Below are 20,728 nucleotides of genomic sequence, written 5' to 3' on the forward strand. Positions count from 1 at the left end.
GGGAGTAATGTATGCATTCGCATTTGCGTGAAGGCACGAGACAGGGGGCTTTAAAGTTTTTATTTATTTTTTTACCACTTTTTTGTTGGATTAACTTATTGCTATCACAAGGGTTTGACAACATGACTTGTGACCGCATAGTCCGCTTTATGGAGATATCTGGGGTCTATCAGACCCCAGATCTCTCCTCTGGCCCCCCGTGCAGCTGATTAGACACAGATCGGTCTGATCAGCTGGTTTCCTGGCCACTAAAAGCCAGGTAAACAAAGAGGCGAAACCAAAAGCTCTGGTTTCTGGGGTCAGAGATAGAGAGGAACATCATCAGTTCTTCTCTCTCTGTTCCGTGTAGCCATCGCTGCCGGCCACTGCGCTCCCAGACCCTGCGATCGGATGGTAGAGCCCAGGAAAGGCAGCAGTGGGTTGAACCCCATTCTGCCACCTGCAGAAGTGATCAAGTGGCTATTTAGCCACTCAAATCACTTCTGCTAAAAAGGGTAGGTGCAGGCATAATCCCGGTATAACTACTTTAACTAGAAGACGTCCATGGACGTCCTACGGGTGGGAAATAGGTAAAGTGAATCTGTTGCTTAACCTCAAAGTAATAATGCTGCAGTTTAGTTTATATATTTTCTGGGATATAGGTTCAGTAACATTATGTATCACTTTTGAAGTGTATCCTACATCCTGCTCATTAATCTTTAGTGTAGAAATGTTCCTGCGGTGAAGACAAGTCCTCTACACATTGCTGAACTTCCAGGGCCAAGAGGGCTAAATTCTTCAACTCTAACATTGCAGTACATTAAAGTCCTGATGGTCACGTTCGTCTTTCTGTCCTCCCCTCCATTCAGAATAGTCCTTGTATTATTCTCACAGAATTAAACATATGCTGTGAATGGGAAAGAGGCAGATGAATGGTAGAATCCTCTTCCTCATCCAGAAAGCATGTTGCATTCTGTGAAAACAATACAAGGACTTTTCTCCATGCAGAAAGGGACAGAAAGGGATGTGCAGCCGTTGGACAGGACTTCTTCAATGTACTATGTTGGCATACATTTACAACACCAATCTGTGCCATGATGATGTGACTTCTATATGCATAGGGTGCCATCATGGCCAAGCGGTCGAAGGGTTAGAATCTAGAAGGAAGCCGGGGAGAAGATGGCAGTGCCCCTGACTGACGGGAACGCTGATGGTGCAGCACTGGAGGGAATCGCTTGTCAGGGAAGTCTACCACAATGTGCTTATTTGCTGTATATACTAGCGCATTATGGTAAAAGCTCCTGGAGCTTAATTAAATCAAAAAAAAAAAAAAAGAAGTTTGACGGAAGTTTTATTACACTTTAACCTCATCAATGACGGAACTTCAGCAACGTGAAGAGAAACTGCCATCATTACAGGGAACGTTTCTACACTAAAAAGCAATCAGCAGGATGAGAGATACACTTCATTAGAGGTAATTATTGTTACTGAACCTATAATCCATAAAAAAAAAAAAAATTACCTAAACTTCAGCTTTAAAGCCCAAACTCTGGAGGTTAGCAACCCTTCCTCCCACCCCCTCTAACTAACCGTTGGTATAAGAAAAAGCCCATCTTTCTTAAATGAAGTGGCTTCTCTCTTTCTCTCAGTTTACTTCTGGGGGTCACTCCTTGTGTGTCCACATCACCACCTACTTGATGTAGACACCTCCTATTCGTGGAGGCAACACTTCCAAAACCCAGGTCCTATCTCATAGTCAAGAAAACAACAAGAGAAGGGCGCACTGACCTTGTGCATTACCACTTAAAAGTTTATTAAAATCAAAGGGTAGCGTACAATATACTCACAAACGTAGCATATGAACACGCATATAGGAAATGGGCACCGCTCGCTTCCAGGACACTTCTCTACTGCTGGATAGCGTGATGGCGTCCTCAAAACCTGATGTGGCTTACGCGATTCGAGGGAGGCCCTCTTCCTCCGAGCAAAAATCGCCACCTATCTCAGTCTCCAGAGGCAGAACACCACATGGAGGTGGTGAGGGGACAGGTGTCCAAGAAGAGAACGATCAGGGAGAAATTGGAGGTCTCTAGGGCAAGAAATTAGCTTGGCTCATTAAGGAAACTGACTTTAATTGATTACACAGCAGGATGGCACAGGAGGAGGTGTTTGGATTCAAGACTGAGGAGTAAGGTAATTGATGTACAATGCAATATTTCATTTTCATTTTTGCCTGGAGTTGAACAATAAATAAAATAGTTTCCTTTAGAGAGAAATGACCTCTCCCACTACACATGCTGTCTAAGGCCTAATAAAGAGAAATTGTCCCTAAACTCTCTTCAGACATCAACACTTCCAGGAGCGTCAATCTTCCGGTCTCTCACTGTGCTTATTGGTTCCAAACACTGACCCCTATGTCACTACAAGACATACTGTAGTAGTGATTTAGGAGTGGGCAGGAAGAACCACTGAGCAGAGCGGGGAAATCTGGAGATTAACAGAAGTGTCTGCAGAGATTTCACAGGATGATTTGTCTTTACTACAGCCATGTTCATCAGTTCAGGTAGCAGCAGAGATGACTATCTACCATTTTCTTTTAAGGGCATAGTTTTATTTACACTTTGAGCTCAAAGCGGTTGTAAACCACTGGTTGATTATTATTTTGGCCTACAAGGTAAAGGCATAATGTGCTAGTATGCATAGCATACTAGCACAATATGTGAAACTTACCTGAAAACGAAGCCCTCCAGCGATGCGAAGTAGTCGCTGGAGGCAGCGTCCATCTTCTCCTGGTCTTCCTTCTGACTCCGTGGACTACGGCTGTGTGACAGGCCGGAGCCGCGGTGACGTCACTCCTGCACATGCGCGGGGGAGCCGTCATTCACGGCACGACTTCATCAGTTGAATGCATTGTAAATATCTTGGCTAAATAAACATGGCTTACCTTGAGGTCATCTTTTGCATCCACCATAGTCAGGTCTTGCAGCAGCCATGTAGTCTGGGTCTTATAGAAATCCCCTTTGTCAGATTTCTTTACTTTCACAACTCGAACGTGAACTGGACGCTCCGTTGTTACTTTAGAAAAGAGAGTTTTATTAAATTTTTGTGTACAATGTAAAAATTACAATGGTTAAAATAAATAAATCTGCTATCAAGAACAGTAAAAGCAGACGTGTGTTTGCGCGTGTTATACCATGTGACAATGTATGTTGAAATAAGGCAGACAATTCGAAAATGAATGGCCTGCCAATACACCATTTCTGGCAGCGCACCACAAGTAAGTGTGTTGCAATGCTCATCTGGCAGCAGAATGTGTTAAGAGTGCCATTCAGAATAACTGGCACCATATTGCACAAATGTACGTGACTTATTTATTTTATTTCAGGTACTTATATAGCGCTGTCAATTTACGCAGCACTTTACATATACATTGTACATTCACATCAGTCCCTGCCCTCAAGGAGCTTACAATCTAAGGTCCCTAACTCACATACATACAGTAGGGCCAATTTTTTTTTTTTTCTACAGGATCCAATTAACCTACCAGCATGTCTTTGGAGTGTGGGAGGAAACCGGAGTACCCGGAGGAAACCCACGCAGGCACAGGGAGAACATGCAAACTCCAGGCAGGTAGTGTCGTGATTGGGATTCTAACCAGCGACCCTCTTGCTGCAAGGTGAAAGTGCTAACCACTACACCACTGTGCCACCCACAAACCAGTTATTGCTGCAAGTCCCACCTACTGCAAGCTCTTCAGCATGGAAAAAGGACCCATTTGCACTGTTTTGTCTTGTTGCAATGCGTTAACATGAATAGCAGCCCAATCATTTAAACACGCTGACAATGCACCAAAATGGTCCAAAAATTGGACATGCATCGTTTATTCAGATGCACTGCACCACATCTCATAGAAGTACATTACTATGTGCTGTGGTGCAATGCAACGCAGGTGTGTAGGGGTGCCATTGAAAATTAATGACATCGCACTGGAGAGGTGTGAATTGGCCCTAATGAGACAGTACACCATGAGGTTGATTTACTAAAAGCAAATATACTCTAGATCAGGGGTCTTCAAACTATGGCCCTCCAGTTGTTCAGGAACTACGATTCCCATCATGCCTAGCAGGGCCAGACTGGGTATGAAAACCAGCCCTGGAAAAAATGACATACCAGCCCCATAGCATTGCGTCATTATACCAGCGCCACCCCTCAGTAAGCCCCCCCCCCACCTAGTACAGACCCCTGAGTAAGCCCCCCCACCTAGTACAGACCCCTCATTAAGCCCCCCTCCCAGGACAGACCCCTCAGTAAGCCCCCCTCCCAGGACAGACCCCTCAGTGAGCCCCCCTCCCAGGACAGACCCCTCAGTAAGCTCCCCCTGACAGGACAGACCCCTCAATAAGCTCCCCCTGACAGGACAGACCCCTCTGTAAGCTCCCCCTCACAGGACAGACCCCTCAGTAAGCTCTCCCTCACAGGACAGACCCCTCAGTAAGCTCCCCCTCACAGGACAGACCCCTCAGTAAGCTCCCCCTCACAGGACAGACCCCTCAGTAAGCTCCCCCTCACAGGACAAATCCCTCAGTAAGCTCCCCCTCACAGGACAGACCCCTCAGTAAGCTCCCCCTCACAGGACAGACCCCTCAGTAAGCTCCCCCTCACAGGACAGACCCCTCAGTAAGCTCCCCCTCACAGGACAGACCCCTCAGTGAGCTCCCCCTCACAGGACAGACCCCTCAGTGAGCTCCCCCTCACAGGACAGACCCCTTAGTGAGCCCCCCTCACAAGACAGACCCTCAGTGAGCCCCCCTCACAGGACAGACCCCTCAGTAAGCTCCCACTCACAGGACAGACCCCTCAGTAAGCTCCTCCTCACAGGAAAGACCCCTCAGTAAGCTGTCCCTCACAGGACAGACCCCTAAGTGAGCCCCCCCTCACAGGACAGACCCCTCAGTGAGCCCCCCCCCTCACAGGACAGACCCCTCAGTGAGCCCCCCCTCACAGGACAGACCCCTCAGTGAGCCCCCCTCACAGGACAGACCCGCCTCAGTGAGCCCCCCCCCTCACAGGCAGACCCCTCAGTGAGCCCCACCCTCACAGAACAGACCCCTCAGTAAGCCCCCTTCCAGGACAGACCCCTCTGTAAGCCCCCCTCACAGGACAGACCCCTCAGTAAGCCCCCCTCACATGACAGGCCCCTCAGTAAGCTCCCCCTCACAGGACAGGCCCCTCAGTAAGCCCCCCCTCACAGGACAGGCCCCTCAGTAAGCTCCCCCTCACAAGACAGACCCCTCAGTAAGCCCCCCTCACAGGACAGACCCCTCAGTAAGCTCCCCCTCACAGGACAGACCCCCTCACAGGACAGACCCCTCAGTAAGCTCCCCCTCACAGGACAGACCCCTCAGTAAGCTCCTCCTCACAGTACAGACCCCTCAGTGAGCCCCCCTCACAGGACAGTCCCCTCAGTAAACCCCCCTCACAGGACAGTCCCCTCAGTAAACCCCCCTCACAGGACAGACCCCCTCAGTAAGCCCCCCTCACAGGACAGACCCCCTTCCAGTAGAGACCCCTCAGTAAGCCCCCCACCTTCACTCCCCAGTACAGTTGCAGTGTAAGTTGCGTGCCCCCCTCCAGCGGTATGGTGCTCACATACCTTCCTCCGCGTCCTGATGATGATCCCATGTCATGCATAGTCGGCAACGTGCAGGCAGCCAGTCCAGTCACTCAGACTTTAAGATTTGATCCACCGCGCGCAACCGCCCCCGCCGGATGTGACGTCATGCCGCTCACAGCGGCTGACGTAGCCGCTCACAGCGTCCAGAGTCACTCTCTGTCTGGAGCGCAGCGGCGGGGCTGCAGCGCCGCGTCCATCATCACAGCGGCCGGCCCGGCCCCAATGCTTAAAACGGCGCTGTGGCTGCGGGCGGCCCCATCTTAAAGTGGCCCCAGGTTCGGCGGCCCACCGGGAAATTTCCCGGTATCCCGATAGGCCAGTCCGACCCTGATGCCTAGTCATGTCATGTCTGTGAATGTCAGAGTTTTACAATGCTTCATGGGATGTGTAGTTCCGCAACAGCTGGAGGGCCGCAGTTTGAGGATCCCTGCTCTAGATCTGAGGAGGAAGCTCTGCTGATTTCTATCATCCAATCACGTACAAGCACAAATGCTGTATTTTATTCTCCTTGCATGTGGTTGGGTATTCTTTGCAAAGTGAAGCGTCACCAGCAAAGTGTATTTGCTTTAAGTAAATCAACCCCCATGTTTTAAGGCTATTGCAGCTTTTACAATCAATAATGTGAACTTCTAAACTGTAGGCATAGATAATAACGAGGTACACTGGCTATCACCCTGGGATTGACCAGCAGCATCTGCTGTGTGCATGACGGAAAAGAAAAAATATATATATAGGTATAATAGCTTGACCTGCAACTTAAAGTGTTAAATACACAATGCATTTGATACAGCTAACCTTACATTACTAAGTGCTTTAATTGCTTAGAAAAACCCATAAGGTAGTTGGAGGTTATGTAAGTAGTTCCTGCATTAGCAGCCATTAGTTACTGTATAAGCTAACTGTCCATCTAGATTGTCTGCACCTGTTATCCAAGTCCCTCGTGTACCTTTGATATCGAATCATGGCAAAAAAAACACACCATCACAAAATGATGGATAATAAAACCCTATGCTATGTGCTGTGTATGTCACCAGGTCAGGTTTCTATCTCTCCCAAACTGCTGCAGGGTGAGAAAGGCCAATGGTATTCATTCATATCCCTTTAAGTCAGGGGTGTCCAAACATTTGACCTTCCTGGGACACATGGGAAGAAGAGGAATGGCCTTGGACCACACACAAAATAAGGATAAAGGTAAAACACTCACTGTATGATGGTACGTGTAACCCATTGCTGCAGCGATCAGGCAATCCGTAGTCTAAAGTGAAATAATAGAAGACAGTGGTGCGGTGCTGTGTGCTGTGTGTAATCTAAAGTCTGCAAATAACAAATGTTATGCTGGCCATACACGCACAGAATTTCGGCCGAAAAATGGTCGTTTTAGGAAAGATCGTTCGAAAATCGGGCCGTTAGTGAACACAAGTTTACCGACGATTTTGATTGTGTGCCCGGCTAATGTCGATGGATCCATAGCGAAAACTTTTATCGTTTCTACGAAAGTTTTTATGTGTATGGTAAAATTGAAACGAAAATAATATTCTGACTCATATTGTGCATGTTATCAAACGATCATTATGATCATGAAAACGATTATGTAAAAGTTTATTCTGTAAGTTAGTGGCCAATTGGATTTCGACCGAAGAATATTCGTTCTGTCTACAAACGGCCGAAATTCTGTACGTGTATGGCCAGCATTAAAGTGCATGTGCTAAAAATATGTGTCAGTGAGTACTACAGACACTAAAGCCCCGTACACACGTACCAATCGTCGGCCGACGGATCGGCCGTCTTTTGTCCCCGGGCTGTCCTGTCCGCTGAAAAGTGCAAAAGACTGCACACGAATTTTGTCCGCCGACTGCAAAAGTGATGTCATGTGATGGTTAACTTTCCCTGTGTTTTTTCTTTTCTGAGCATGCCCAGTCTTGCAAATCTGCTGTCTGTCGGCCGAATTCTGTACTGACTGGCGAACAAACAGCCGTTCTGGTGTCGGCATACAAAAATTTTAATGCTTGCACGACAGATTCTGTTCGGCCGAAAGTGCGCTGTCGGCTGTCGGAAGCATCATACTAACAAGCCGAAAATCGGCCGATCGTTCAGCGGCCGAACAGTTTCGGCCGACAATCGGTACGTGTGTACGGGCCTTTAGACTCGGTTCACATTACTGCAACTTGTCAGCCTGACAAGTCGCGCTCCCTCGCGGTCCATTGACCGCTACAGGACCCATTCTAATAGGAGCGACACAAGTCACTCCGACTTAGAAAAAGGGTCCTGTACTATTTTTCGGGGCAACCTCGGAGCGACTTGCATAGACTTCCATTATGTGAAGTCCCTGCAAGTCGCTCCGAAGTCGTGGTGCATGGCAATGCACAAGTCGCCCCTGAAGTAGTAAGGAGTCGTGTCGCCCCAGTGTGAACCGACTCTAAATATAAATAATTGATGTAACAAATACAATGTATACAGATAAAAAGGTAAAAAACTGTAGCAAATAAAAAAAAAGAAGAAAAAATCAAAATACAAGTGAAAAGGAAGCTATTAAAAATACAAAAAAACAATACAATATAATGTTTGAATCATCAAAGTGAGTCCATAAAAACGTGGAAGAAATAAAGAACATTCAATGCTCATCCAAAATGCCCTGCTTCCCAGGGTAATCTTGTTGTAAACCCAACTGATGGTAAACTGTGATAAGGGGTCGGGTATCGCATCTGGAATGATCTGACAGGCTATCCAAATATATCCTCCGTAGTGTAAGTAAAAATGAAGAAAAACTCCCAATAGTGTAAAATAGTTTTACACTACTGGGAGCTTTTCTTCTTTTTTACTTATTACACTACAGAGAGCCCGTTAGATCATTCCAGATGGGATACCCATCCCCTTATCACCGTTTACCATCAGTTGGGTTTACAACAGGATTACCCCGGGAAGCAGGGAGAATTTAAAGTGAAAGGTATCCATTTAAGCTGTAACCTTACAGCTGTAAGGTGAGAGGCCAGTACACATATGCCTCGTTTCCACTGAGCGTATCGGTTCGGTACGGTACGCTATTTTGAGTGTTTCCATTATGAAAGTGGCCCATACAACCGAACCAAACCGCACCATTCCTGGTCCTCCTTCAGATGTAAAGCCATAGGAAATGGTACGGTACGGTTAGGGCGGAGCTACTGGCGTTACACGATACATTCCACTGATTGGCGGACAGGGAAATGTCAATGCTCACGTCAAATGAAAAGCTCAGTCCAGATAATAGTCCAGACTTGCAGTGGAAACGCTCACCTGAATAGGCCGGACCATTATAACCCTTCCAAACTGTACCGACCCGAACCGTTACGCTCAGTGGAAGCGAGGCAATAGAGGTGTCACCGTTTTGGATCTTTTAGACACCAGTCACTTTCTCCTTTAGGTGAAGGGATTCACATGCACATTTTGGATGGGCATTGGATGTTCTTTATTTCTTCCACGTTTTAGAAGTAAATAATAGGCAGAGACGAAAACAGTGTTGCCGCAATCTTGCGGTGTTGATTCCTGGGCAATTCCGGCTACGGCCGTCCAACCGGAAGTCGGACGGCACGGCAGTAGCCAGAAGTGCCCAGGAATCAACACCGCAAGATTGCGGCAACACTGTTTTCGTCTCTGCCTATTATTTACTTCTAAAATGTGAGTGTATTCCCCTGCTTTTAACAAATAAAGATAGTGTTTACTTGCTTCACGATTGGGTATTATCCTCTTTTTTTTTGGAAATACTGGTACCGTTTGGAGCCAAACTTGGATCGATAGCTGTGGCGTATAGAGTGGAGGTCGGAGTATCTCTCGCTACCAGAGTAACCCAGCATTCCACCCTTAGGTGGAGAGACCAGCCTAAAAGCGCCAAAAAGGCGCAGTGAGGTGAGCGGCCACTGCGCCTGTATTATCATGGCTCCCTTCGGATCACAGCACGGGATATTCACAATATTGCCCTAAGAGAATCACAAACTGTCACGTTATTATTTGTGCACGGATGAACTTTATTTTATCACTGCACTCATCGTATTCACTGCACAAGGATTATTGATTGCACAAGACTTCATTTTATATGCACATGGACCGTTGACTGCACATAGAAATATTGATTTATATTGAATTATATTTATATTGATATATAATTATTTATTTGATCACTGCACTAGATATATTTAGGCACTTGGAATTATTATCAAGATTATACGTATTTATTTATTTATTACATCCTTTTTCATCTGTGTTTATTTATGAACATTTGATGGGTTGATATTTACGCATCACAACACTATTTTATTTATTAGTTCATTTACGATCTTTGGGTACACATGCATCATCACTGATTCATTTGTGAGAATATTGGCTATATTTGTGAATAACGAACTAGTATTGCGATCCAGTCGGCTGTTGCGACTATTTAGCCTGTTTTCATCTCATATTGTTTTAGGAAAAGAAGCCATAATTCCACTGGGAACAGATATTTAGATTACTTATTTATGATTAGTGTTAAGGAATTGGATCAATTTTAGGATTCGCATCATACACGTCTTTTAATATAGATTGGGAGTGGTCTATAAGTTGGATATATTTTCCTATCTTCATATATCCTAGGCGGATATAGGAATTTTTTTAAGGATTTTTTAAGAATTATTTTAAGGAATTGGATCAGCCTACAAGAGTTGGATTTTATATGTTGTTTGCTTCAATCAGTTGACCTTTTAGCTGCTTATTAATTATTTGGTCATTCTTAACATTGGTACATATTTATGGTGAGACCCCATTTTTTAGTTTGGGAGGTCTTGCGGCGATTGGTTGACTCGGTCTGAGTTTCTTCTGAGATCTCTTCTATTGTGCGCCGACTCACTGGGGTCTTTTAGATTGTTATTGGTATTTTAGTGAGAAATACTAGAGTTGGCTGCATGTAGAATCGTATTGAATCCGAATCTCAGAGTTATATATTTGTCACCAGCTGCAAAAAAAAAAAACACACTAGAGGAATCCTCCTACTCGGATACACACGTGACAGCGCATATATCACCCTATACTTTTTTCTTAATTGTTTATATTTAGTGTCTGTAGTACTCACTGACACATATTTTTAGCATATGCACTTTAACATTTGTTATTTGCACACTTTATATCACACGCCTGTCGGTATTTGACAGCGCAGCACCTTCCAAAAGAAGGATAGCTGATGAAAGGTTCCTCCTGCGGCTCTCGGCTGGTAAGTGTGCTGGGTCAGTTTACTATAATGACAGGTCGTCGGTGGCCACACCGATTTGCGGCTCTCTACACAGCTAGCGATTACGTGTGGTGAGTGCTCCTAGACGCAGACAAAGTGCATCCAGCAGTGATCACCGCAGGTAATCATTGGCTGTGTAGAGAGCTGCGAATAGGTACGGCTGCCAAGAAACTGTCTTTATAGTGAATGGGGCCGGCAGCCGCCCCTTCCCGTTGAAAGCCACAAGAGGAACCGACGCTACAATGTGGCCTGGCCCCAATCGCCAGGTGTAAATGTAGCTTATGTATGTGTTGTGTGGGGATGCAATCGAAATGGGGGGGGGGGGGGGGGAGGGGGGTTGACAGCAGCCTATCCCAGCACCCACCACCCTAGATCCAGCCTTGCAGCATTTACTTACCTAGCGCCCCCTGCATTCTCTGCTGCAGATTGCTATTGCAACCATGGCAGCCCTAGCATTCCTTCAGTTGTGGCTTGTCAATGTAGGCTACCACAGCTTCTATGCGTGCACAACATCCCCAGTGCCCAGTGTCTCTGCAAATGTGCATGGGCCGGGCTGGTCTAGGTCAGCTGCTGTGATTGCACGGCATCCCTGGGGTCTCTCCAGATGGTCCGCATGGGGGCCCGCGGGCTGCAGGTTGGACACCCCTGCTTTAAAGTGAACCTATTGCCAGTATAAAAATGTGAACCGGCAGGCCCCACTGTAACATAAAGCGTTTAATATTTACCTTTCCAGCAGATGGCAAGAACACTACTGATATATGACACTTTCAAGTCAGATAGTATGTCCCCTGCTGCACACTACGTTCCTCTCAGCAACCCCTAACAGAAGCACACACTAATGATACATCAGTCAGCATGTGAAACCACAGCATGCAGCAGGGGACATGCTATCTAAAAACACCAAGCGATCATAGTACTGCAAGAGAGCAAAGATTCTGAATGTCACGGGAAAAGTATGTATTCAACATCTTGTTTAACAGGGCACAGCTAGTTCAAATTTTCTCTACTATATGACCGGGTTTACATTATTGCTAAAAACAACACTGTCACCAAATAAAAAAAGAAAAAAGGAAAATACTGTAAAAAAAAAAAAATTAGGATGAATATTTACCTTCCTCACTGCCCATGCCTTCAATCTTTGCTCTCTTGAAGAACAACCCTGGCTGAAAAATCTCCAGCATCCGAGACTGGTTTCACCTGCTGGCTACTAAAGCTAGTGATACACGGCTAGATTTACTGTTGAATATACCAAATCTGAGCCACCTTCCATCTATCTACATTACAAAATAACTTCCAGAATTTCCCCATTTATTTTGATCAGTTTAAAAAAAAAAAAAAAACACACAACATATTGGTAATTTCAGTGTCAGTATGTTGTAATATCACAATTGCAATTATCTCAGCTTGTGCTGCCAGCTTTTAAAGCCCTGCTTGTTTAATATTAATTTAGTGCTGATTATTTTCATGATGTATATACCGTACACTAGCATTAAACACCATGGAGCCACTGACAAAAGCAAGAAGTTAATAGTCAAAAAGGGCATAAAACAGCAGCATTAAAGTGACACTAAACTTTGATTAAAAAAAAAAAAAAAAAAAAAAAAGGAAATAAATATATTTTTTTTTTCTTCCAATTATGTATAATTAACTCAAAAAGTTCCTATTGCTTTCAGCCTACTCCAAACTTTTTGCTGCTGTGACCTGGCTTCCTGTTAGAGGATGGCTTCATTCTTTCTCCAAGGTCCCACCCCACTGTATGTAGGAACGTTGCTCACTTTCTTACTCCGGAGATAAATTAGGGACTATGGGCAACCTCCCCGATGGGACACAAATGGCAAAAAAAATCTAAAAGGGGTTGAATGGCCTGCCAATGCACAACAATGCAACCAAAACTGGACAAGCACCATTTTTAAACACATGCCACGTGTGTGGTATGGTGTGCTGAAACGCACACACATTAGATGGCACTGCAAAGCACGAAGGTTGGTGTGTTACCAGCATTGTGGTGTTCTAGTGTGCTTTACTGTGATGCAAACATGTAAAGAGGTGTGCTCTAATTGTGCTTAACGCCTCGTACACACTATTTTTTTTTTTTCGTTCTGACCGACAGCTTAGGTTGGAGTTGGTGTACTAACAATCTAATGTTAGTACAGCGATCTCCCCTGCTGTGCTAATTTGTTTTGACAGAGGGGACGCCCCCAGCCAGAACACAGAGCGCTGACCAGGAGCCGGCCAGCAGACCTTTTTCAGTCATGACCCTTCTACAGAAGTCGGCCGAGTGATAGGTTTCTGTCGACAAGCTGCCATTCAAATGTCAGCTGGTTTCTATTGAACCAATGCCGTCCCCCGACATTTGGCCCGTGTGTACTAGATTTAAGTACCCCCCTTACAGTTCCCACACTGAAACGAATAAGCTGTTCAAGCACAGACAGCCAATTACTGTTTCTAATACACACTATAATAGTGAAACAGTAGACAATGAGACCCCCGTATGGATCCTGCTCCCTTGTAGCCCGTGGGGTGCTCTAATATGAACCTTGGCTTGGAGCATGACTCTTCCCTAATTTGTTATTGGACATGCAGTCTGGCCACAAAAAAATGCAAGCTACATTCTGTTAAAGTATGCCAAGTCTGTACACCATCTAAGGATGATTGCACTTTCAGAAAACATGTTTTCATATGTGTTTTACCCTTTGCAAAATGCAAACACATCACACTTGTACACAGCTGCAAAGTTGACTACAGCAATTTACAGGTACTAAAAATCAAAGGCAAAACTTTTTTTTTTTCAAAAAAGTGTAAGGGAGAGTTATATCCTTAAGGGAGGGTTATAACCCGTCAAGCATGATTGTGCAATGTGTCCCATTGAAGAGATTTCCCTTCACTTCCTGCCCCATAAACAAAATAGTGAAAGGAAGTCCCTGCAAAGTCATGGAATCCCTGGTTGTCACCAGAACTTGTGTCCCCATTCTCTACTTGTTTCAGGGAACACATACAGCAATAAAAAACCTGGCAGGTGTTTTAATCTCTCTCTCTCTCTCCACCATATACAAAATAAAAAAAAAATAAAAAAGTTAGAACTTTAGTTATACTTTAATTTTATGCAAGCCCTTTTAGAGAACTCGGAATTTTTAAGAACAGATTCAAGGCCTATTTTGTGGTATGCAACAACTTTGCTGCTTTAGAATAGCAGACTGACTAAGAACGGCTTGCAAGATTTTTACTGCATGAAGAGCCGTGTTGCTTAGATGGTGTTCTGCTCACTTTGAAATTTCTCCCCCAGTGTGGGGTCTGCCAGGAACATCTATGTAGATCAGCTGCCTGCCACAGCTCAGATGTGGCATGACATTAGGTTAGAGAAACACAAAGCCAAACCCATGTGGCTCAGTACATTCTTATGGTCCTGGCATATGGTAGGCAACTTGTAGGAGTTGGAAAAGCATGTCATGCCCCTTTAAATGTCCATGCAAAGGAACTGACAGCCCTCTTGTATTGACTTACCTGTGGCACATAAAAAGCAGTTTTTCTTCTTTTTTCCAGCTTTGCATACGTTCACAATACTGAGGAGGCGCTCATCATTTGGAGTAAATATGTCCCTCTGCAGGGCATGCTTGATGGCAGTCATCTTGTCAAAAGCTCTCTCACATCTATTTCAAGCTGTAGAACAAGGCAGAGATTTTAATATGTCACCAGCAATTTGTTCAGCCTTTGCATGAAAAGTCTAAAATATTCTGGAAGCATTGACACATCAAACCACAAACTTCCAGGATCAAAAACCGAATTTTTAATATACATTATCAAAACAATTAAAGGAACACTTTGAAAACACATCAGATCTCAAAAGGGTAAAATATCATGTTGGATAACTATACTGATATGGACCGGGTAATGTGTTAGGAACGAAAGGATGCCACATCGTTTAATAGAAATAAAAATTATCAACCTACAGAGGGCTGAATTCCAAAAAAACCCGAAAATCAAAGTGAAAAAATGATGCAGCAGGCTAGTCCATTTTGCTCAAATTTCATTGCAGCAACTCAAAAATGGTACTCAGTAGTTTGTATGGCCCCCCGCCGTGCTTGTATGCATGTCTGACATCGGGCATGCTACTTTTGAGATGACGGATGGTGTCCTGGGGTATTTCCTCCCAGATCTGAACCAGGGCATTACTGAGCTCCATAACAGACTGAGGTGCCACCTGGTGGCGTCAGATGGACCAAAACATAATGTCCCAGAGGTGTTCTATGGGATTTAGGTCAGGTGAGCGTGGGGGCCATTCAATGGTATCAATTCCTTCATTCTCCAGGAACTGGCTGCACACTCTCGCCACATGAGGCCAGGCATTGTTGTGTACCAGGAGGAACCCAGAACCCGCTGCACCAGCGTAGGGTCTGACAAAGGGTCCAAGGATTTCATCCAGATACCTAATGGCAGTCAGGGTGTCATTGTCTAGCCTGTAGAGGTCTATGCGTCACTCCATGGATATGCCTCCCCAGACCATCACTGACCCACCGCCAAACCGGTCATGTTGAACAATGTTACTGGCAGCATAACATTCTCCACAGCTTCTCCAGACCCTTTCACGTCTGTCATATGTACTCAGGGTGAACCTGCTCTCATCTATGAAAAGCATAGGGTGCCAGTGGAGGACCTGCCAATTCTGGTGTTAAATGGCAAATGCCTGCCAATCGAGCTCCACGGTGCCAGGCAGTGAGCACAGGGCCTAATAGAGGATTTTGGGTCCTCAGGCTACCCTCATAAAGTCTTTTTCTGATTGTTTGGTCAGAAACATTCACACCAGTGGCCTGCTGGAGGTCATTTTGTAGGGCTCTGGCAGTGCTCATTCTGTTCCTCCTTGCACAAAGGAGCAGATACCGGTCCTGTTGATGTGTTAAGGAACTTCTTTAGCCCTGTCCAGCTCTCCTAGTGTAATTGCCTGTCTCCTGGAATCTCCTGCATGCAATGCTCTTGAGAGAGAGTGGTGGGAGACACAGCAAACCTTCTGGCAATGGCACGTATTGATGTGTCATCCTGGAGGAGTTGGAATGCCTGTGCAACCTCTATAGGGTCCAGGTATCACTTTATGCTACCAGTTGTGACACTGACCCTAGCCAGATCCAAAACTAGTGAAAAACAGTCAGGAAAGATAAGAGGGAAATAAATTCAGTGGCCCCCACCTGTAAAACCATTCTGTTTTGGAGGTCGTCTCATTGTTGCCCATCTAGTGCCCCTGTTGTTAATTTCATTAACACCAAAGCACCTGAAATGGAATAACTGACCAGCTACTTAACTGGCCAGATCAATATCCCAGGAGTTTAATTGACTTAATGCTATGCTCTGATAAAAAGTGTTCCTTTAATTTTTTTTGAGAAGTATATTATATATATATATATACACATATATATATATATACACACACACACACACACACAGTAGCTCACAAAAGTGAGTAGAGCCCACACGTTTTTGTAAATGTGTTATTATATTTTTTCATGTGACAACACTGAAGAAAGGACACTTTGCTACAATGTAAAGAAGTGAGTGTACAGCTTGTATAACAGTGTAAATTTGCTGTCCCCTCAAAATAACTTAACACACAGCCATTAATGTCTAAACCCCTGGCAACAAAAGTGAGTACACCCCAAAGTGATAATGTCCACATTTGGCCCAATTAGTAATTTTCCCTCCCTGGTGTCATGTGAGTTTTTAGTGTTACAAGGTCTCAGGTGTGAATGGGGAGCAGGTGTGTTATATTTGGTGTTATTGCTCTCACTTCTGCATATTGGTCACTGGAAGTTTAACATGGCACCTCATGGCAAAGAACTCTCTGAGGATCTGAAAAAAGAATGGTTGCTATACATAAAGATGGCCTAGGCTATAAGCAGATTGCCAAGACCCTGAAACTGAGCTGCAGCACAGTGGCCAAGACCATACAGTGGTTTAACAGGACAGGTTCCACTCAGACAGGCCTCGCCATGGTCAACCAAAGAAGCTAAGTGAATGTGCTCAGGGACATATCCAGAGGTTGTCTTTGGGAAATAGAAGTAGGAGTGCTGCCAGCATTGCTGCAGAGGTTGAAGGGGTGGGGGGTCAGTGTGACAGTATTAACCGTCAATGGGAGTGAAAGACTGATGGTTTGGATTGCTTCAAAGGGGTCTGTATTTACAAGTAATGTTAATGTGTATTGTACTTCAATGTCAGACAGGCTCTACCTATTGTTTGAATTTTGAGATGGAATGTATATTGTGTTAAAGTCTACCTGTCCCATTGTTAAATGTTAATGACCTCACATTGTTCTGTCCAGATGGCTAGATAATTAGTTTAGGTTAATTCTGTTCCTGTATACAATTTCATCTGCATATGATAATGTAATCAGAAAGAGGGGAGGGATTGTGTACACTGTACGGGAGTGTAAAACTCTGTTTTTATTGGATTGTGAATTTCATGGTCTGTTCCCCACGAGCAATGAATAAGCACAAGGTGTGAAACGCGTCTGCTGTCCAGTTTGTCTTGTGTTCCTGTCTGATGTTGTACCTTTGATTTGAAGAATAAAACTCCAGTTTCCAAGTTCCTGGGTCTGGAAGTGCCACTTTCTCTTCTACTTACACTGTTCCCCACAAGGTCCACCTGAGCAGTAACCTTGTGGGGAAAACTGTATAAAAGAGCAGCTGTACCATTAAACCTTGAGTTTTTTTCACCCTCAATCTAGAGTCCTGTCTTTTATTGGGGGATTCTGCTACAAGGGATTGCTATGCTCTTCATACTCCCTTGAATAATCACTAAGCTCTTGTAAGAGCTTGTTCCTGGCTCCACTCTCTGGGTAAAGAGAGGTTCACCCACTGGAACCTGGAGCCTTGTCGTAGGTCCAGGGTGGGTAGGAGACGGCGAGACCCCAACCAAGCTGCAGCATTTCGTGGGTTGCTTGGAGCCCTCGGGAAGCACTAGGAGCATCCGTCAACAGAGGTACCCAGTCGGGGTGCCGGTTGATCCATTACAGTCAGCCTGACAGTTCTCAGACCATACGCCACACACTGCATCAAATTGGTCCGCATGGCTGTCATCCCAGAAGGAGGCCTCTTCTAAAGATTATGCACAAAAAAGGTCACAGTTTGCTGAAGACAAGCAGACTAAGGACATGGATTACTGGAGCCATGTCCTGTGGTCTGATGAGACCAAGATAAACTTATTTGGTTCAGATGGTGTCAAGCGTGTGTGGCAGAAACCAGGTGAGGAGTACAAAGACAAGTGTGTCTTGCCTACAGTCAAGCATGGTGGTGGGAGTATCATGGTCTGGGACGGCATGGGTGCTGCCGGCACTGGGGAGCTACAGTTCCTTGAGGGAACCATGAATGCCAACATATACTGTGACATACTGAAGCACAGCATGATCCCCTCCCTTCGGAGACTAGGCTGCAGGGCAGTATTCCAACATAACAACCCCAAACCCACCTCCAAGATGACCACTGCCTTGCAAAAGCTGAGGGTAAAGATGATGGACTGGCCAAGCATGTCTCCAGACCTAAACCCTATTGAGCATCTCTGGGGCCTCCTCAAACGGAAGGTGGAGGAGCGCAAGGTCTTTAACATCCACCAGCTCCGTGATGTTGTCATGGAGGAGTGGAAGAGGACTCCAGTAGCAACCTGTGAAGCTCTGGTGAGCTCCATGTTCAAGAGGGTTAAGGCAGTGCTGGAAAATAATGGTGGCCACACAAAATATTGAAACTTTGGGCCCAATTTGGACCGTTTCACTTTCGGGTGTACTCACTTTTGTGAGATACTAAATATATAGTATTAGTATATATACATATACACACACGTTTCAAGGAGCAAAGGAATTCTCTTTGCACCTGTGATCAGCAACATCCAAAAGGGTGCTCTGCGTCACCTCACCGTTTATTTGATCATCTCTGATCGGCAGTGAGGGGGAGGGTTAACATAGGTGACAACGCTGATAACCCTCCTTCTCAGCAAGCAGGAGGACGTGGCCTGCTGCAGCTGCCGAGGGTGACAACACTGCATAGAATTCACAGCAGTCCCTGCAGCATTGTCATCCTTGGAAGGATTACCAGGTATTTCCTTCCATGGGTGGAAGGAAAGAAAATTGCTTGGATTCCCCCACCAACACTGACTATGAATCAAGTATTTTTTTTTTTCATCCACATATGGAAGGCAATACCTGGTGATCCTTCCAAGGGTGACAATGCTGCAGGGACTGCAGTGAATTTTCTGCAGTGTTGTCACCTTGGGCAGCTGCAGCAGGCCACGTCATCATGCTCGCTGGGAAGGAGGGTTATCAGCGTTGGAAATCCCTCCCACAAAGCTAATGTGTTCTGCCAATGAGGAGCCTTTCCTGCCAGCAGAACACAATGGTCACTGCTGGCGGTTATAGTAGAAGCAGCCTGCCCATAGATGGTTTGAATTTTGTCCAGTCAATGCTGAACTGGCTGAGATTTGATCCATTTATGGCCTGCTAAAGTCTTTGGGGTAGAACTATGGGCTAGGCAACCATTCAGCTTTGTATGTCCATTGGAGCAGGGTCAGGCAGAGACACCCAACTTGGGCCCCGAGGGCACAGCTGGAAAAGGAACCTCTTCTACCTCTGTGCACCCAGCCATGTCCTGCACTATACAGGACTAATCCATCAAACTCAGTCCTGAAGATTACACTGGGAGATTCCAGCTTTGTGACATCTGCCCGCTCTGTATCTGATCTCTGTGTAAAAGAGCTCTTCTGTCACAGAACTATGAGGATTACACAGGGAGTAAACCATCTTTTTTTTTCCAAACACACTTACACTGGATTCACACTTGTGTGATCACAGACATCGCATGTGATTTGCACCGCATTGCTGTGCAGATCACATGCTATCTGTGCGATGCGAATTCAGCCATACAAACTTTATGGCTGAAATTGCATTCGCACAAAAATGGTGCAGGACCATTTTTTTGGTCCGCATGGATGTTCACACTTATGCAATCCGATTCCTGCACCATTTCACAGTTCGCACTGTGATCTGATCTGGGGGTGTTATTTAACTTTACATTGACATCCGCAGTGTATCCAAAGATGGTATTAAACTCTCTTTAAGCCTGCGATCACACTGGGTATGATTTAAAGTCCAACTTCAACACTACTTTAGCACTACTTCTGTGAGTAGAGATGGACTCGGCCGTGTTCGAGTCCCCACGTGTCCAATCCCGCCAGGAAGGGGACACTGAACTAATCACAGGCAGGGAGACATTTCCTAAACTGTGCAGCGGCAGATCAGGAAATGTCGAACACTCCCAGGCCCATCTTTAGCTGTGAGATTTGTAAAGATTTGATAGGACTACTATCATTCATATTCAGTAGGTGCTACTTCATTGAAAGGTGTTGTCCATGTCACATTGAGGAAAAGTGATGATTTGAACAAAAGTTTAACTAGCAAAGGGTTCATGTTTAACTTCTTTCAGGGCTCAAGTAGTGCTGATATAGACACGATTTGCAGCATGATTTACATTATAGTCGATGGCAGTGAAATCATGCTGAAGTCCTGAAAATGAACTACTTCTCAAAATCGTACTACATGAAATGGTATCTATTAAGACACTGCCATAGAAACACATTAGATGCTACTTCCGGTATGATTTGTAAATCGTATGTTGTGCCTGAAGTTGTACCGGTGTCACCGAGGGCTAAGACCTAATTTGCACTGAAAAGTTGGCCATGGTACAGCAGGTATACAATGGAGATCCATGGCCGGGAGCCCAGCTGTCTGCTGCTGTAGGCATGTACAGCTGCAAGAAAAAGTATGTGAACCGTTTTGAATGATATGGATTTCTACACAAATTGGTCATAAAATG

The 20,728-nt window shown here is 45.2% G+C and overlaps 1 protein-coding gene across 5 annotated transcripts in view; it reads right to left on the reverse strand.

The window, feature by feature from the left end:
- Positions 1-20,728, reverse strand: part of EXOC1 (exocyst complex component 1) — a 126,412-nt gene that overhangs the window by 101,013 nt on the left and 4,671 nt on the right. For all 5 annotated transcript variants that reach the window (XM_082264912.1, XM_082264914.1, XM_082264913.1 and 2 more), the window contains exons 2-3: positions 14,388-14,543; positions 2,924-3,054 (exon numbers count right to left, since the gene is read on the reverse strand). In XM_082264912.1, coding sequence (XP_082121038.1) covers positions 2,924-3,054; positions 14,388-14,511 — 255 coding nt within the window. In that variant the 5' untranslated portion in view covers positions 14,512-14,543. The remainder of the gene's footprint in view (positions 1-2,923; positions 3,055-14,387; positions 14,544-20,728) is intronic.

The sequence above is a fragment of the Pelophylax lessonae genome (assembly GCF_965119305.1).
Source record: "Pelophylax lessonae genome assembly, chromosome: 1".
Lineage (NCBI taxonomy): Eukaryota > Metazoa > Chordata > Amphibia > Anura > Ranidae > Pelophylax > Pelophylax lessonae.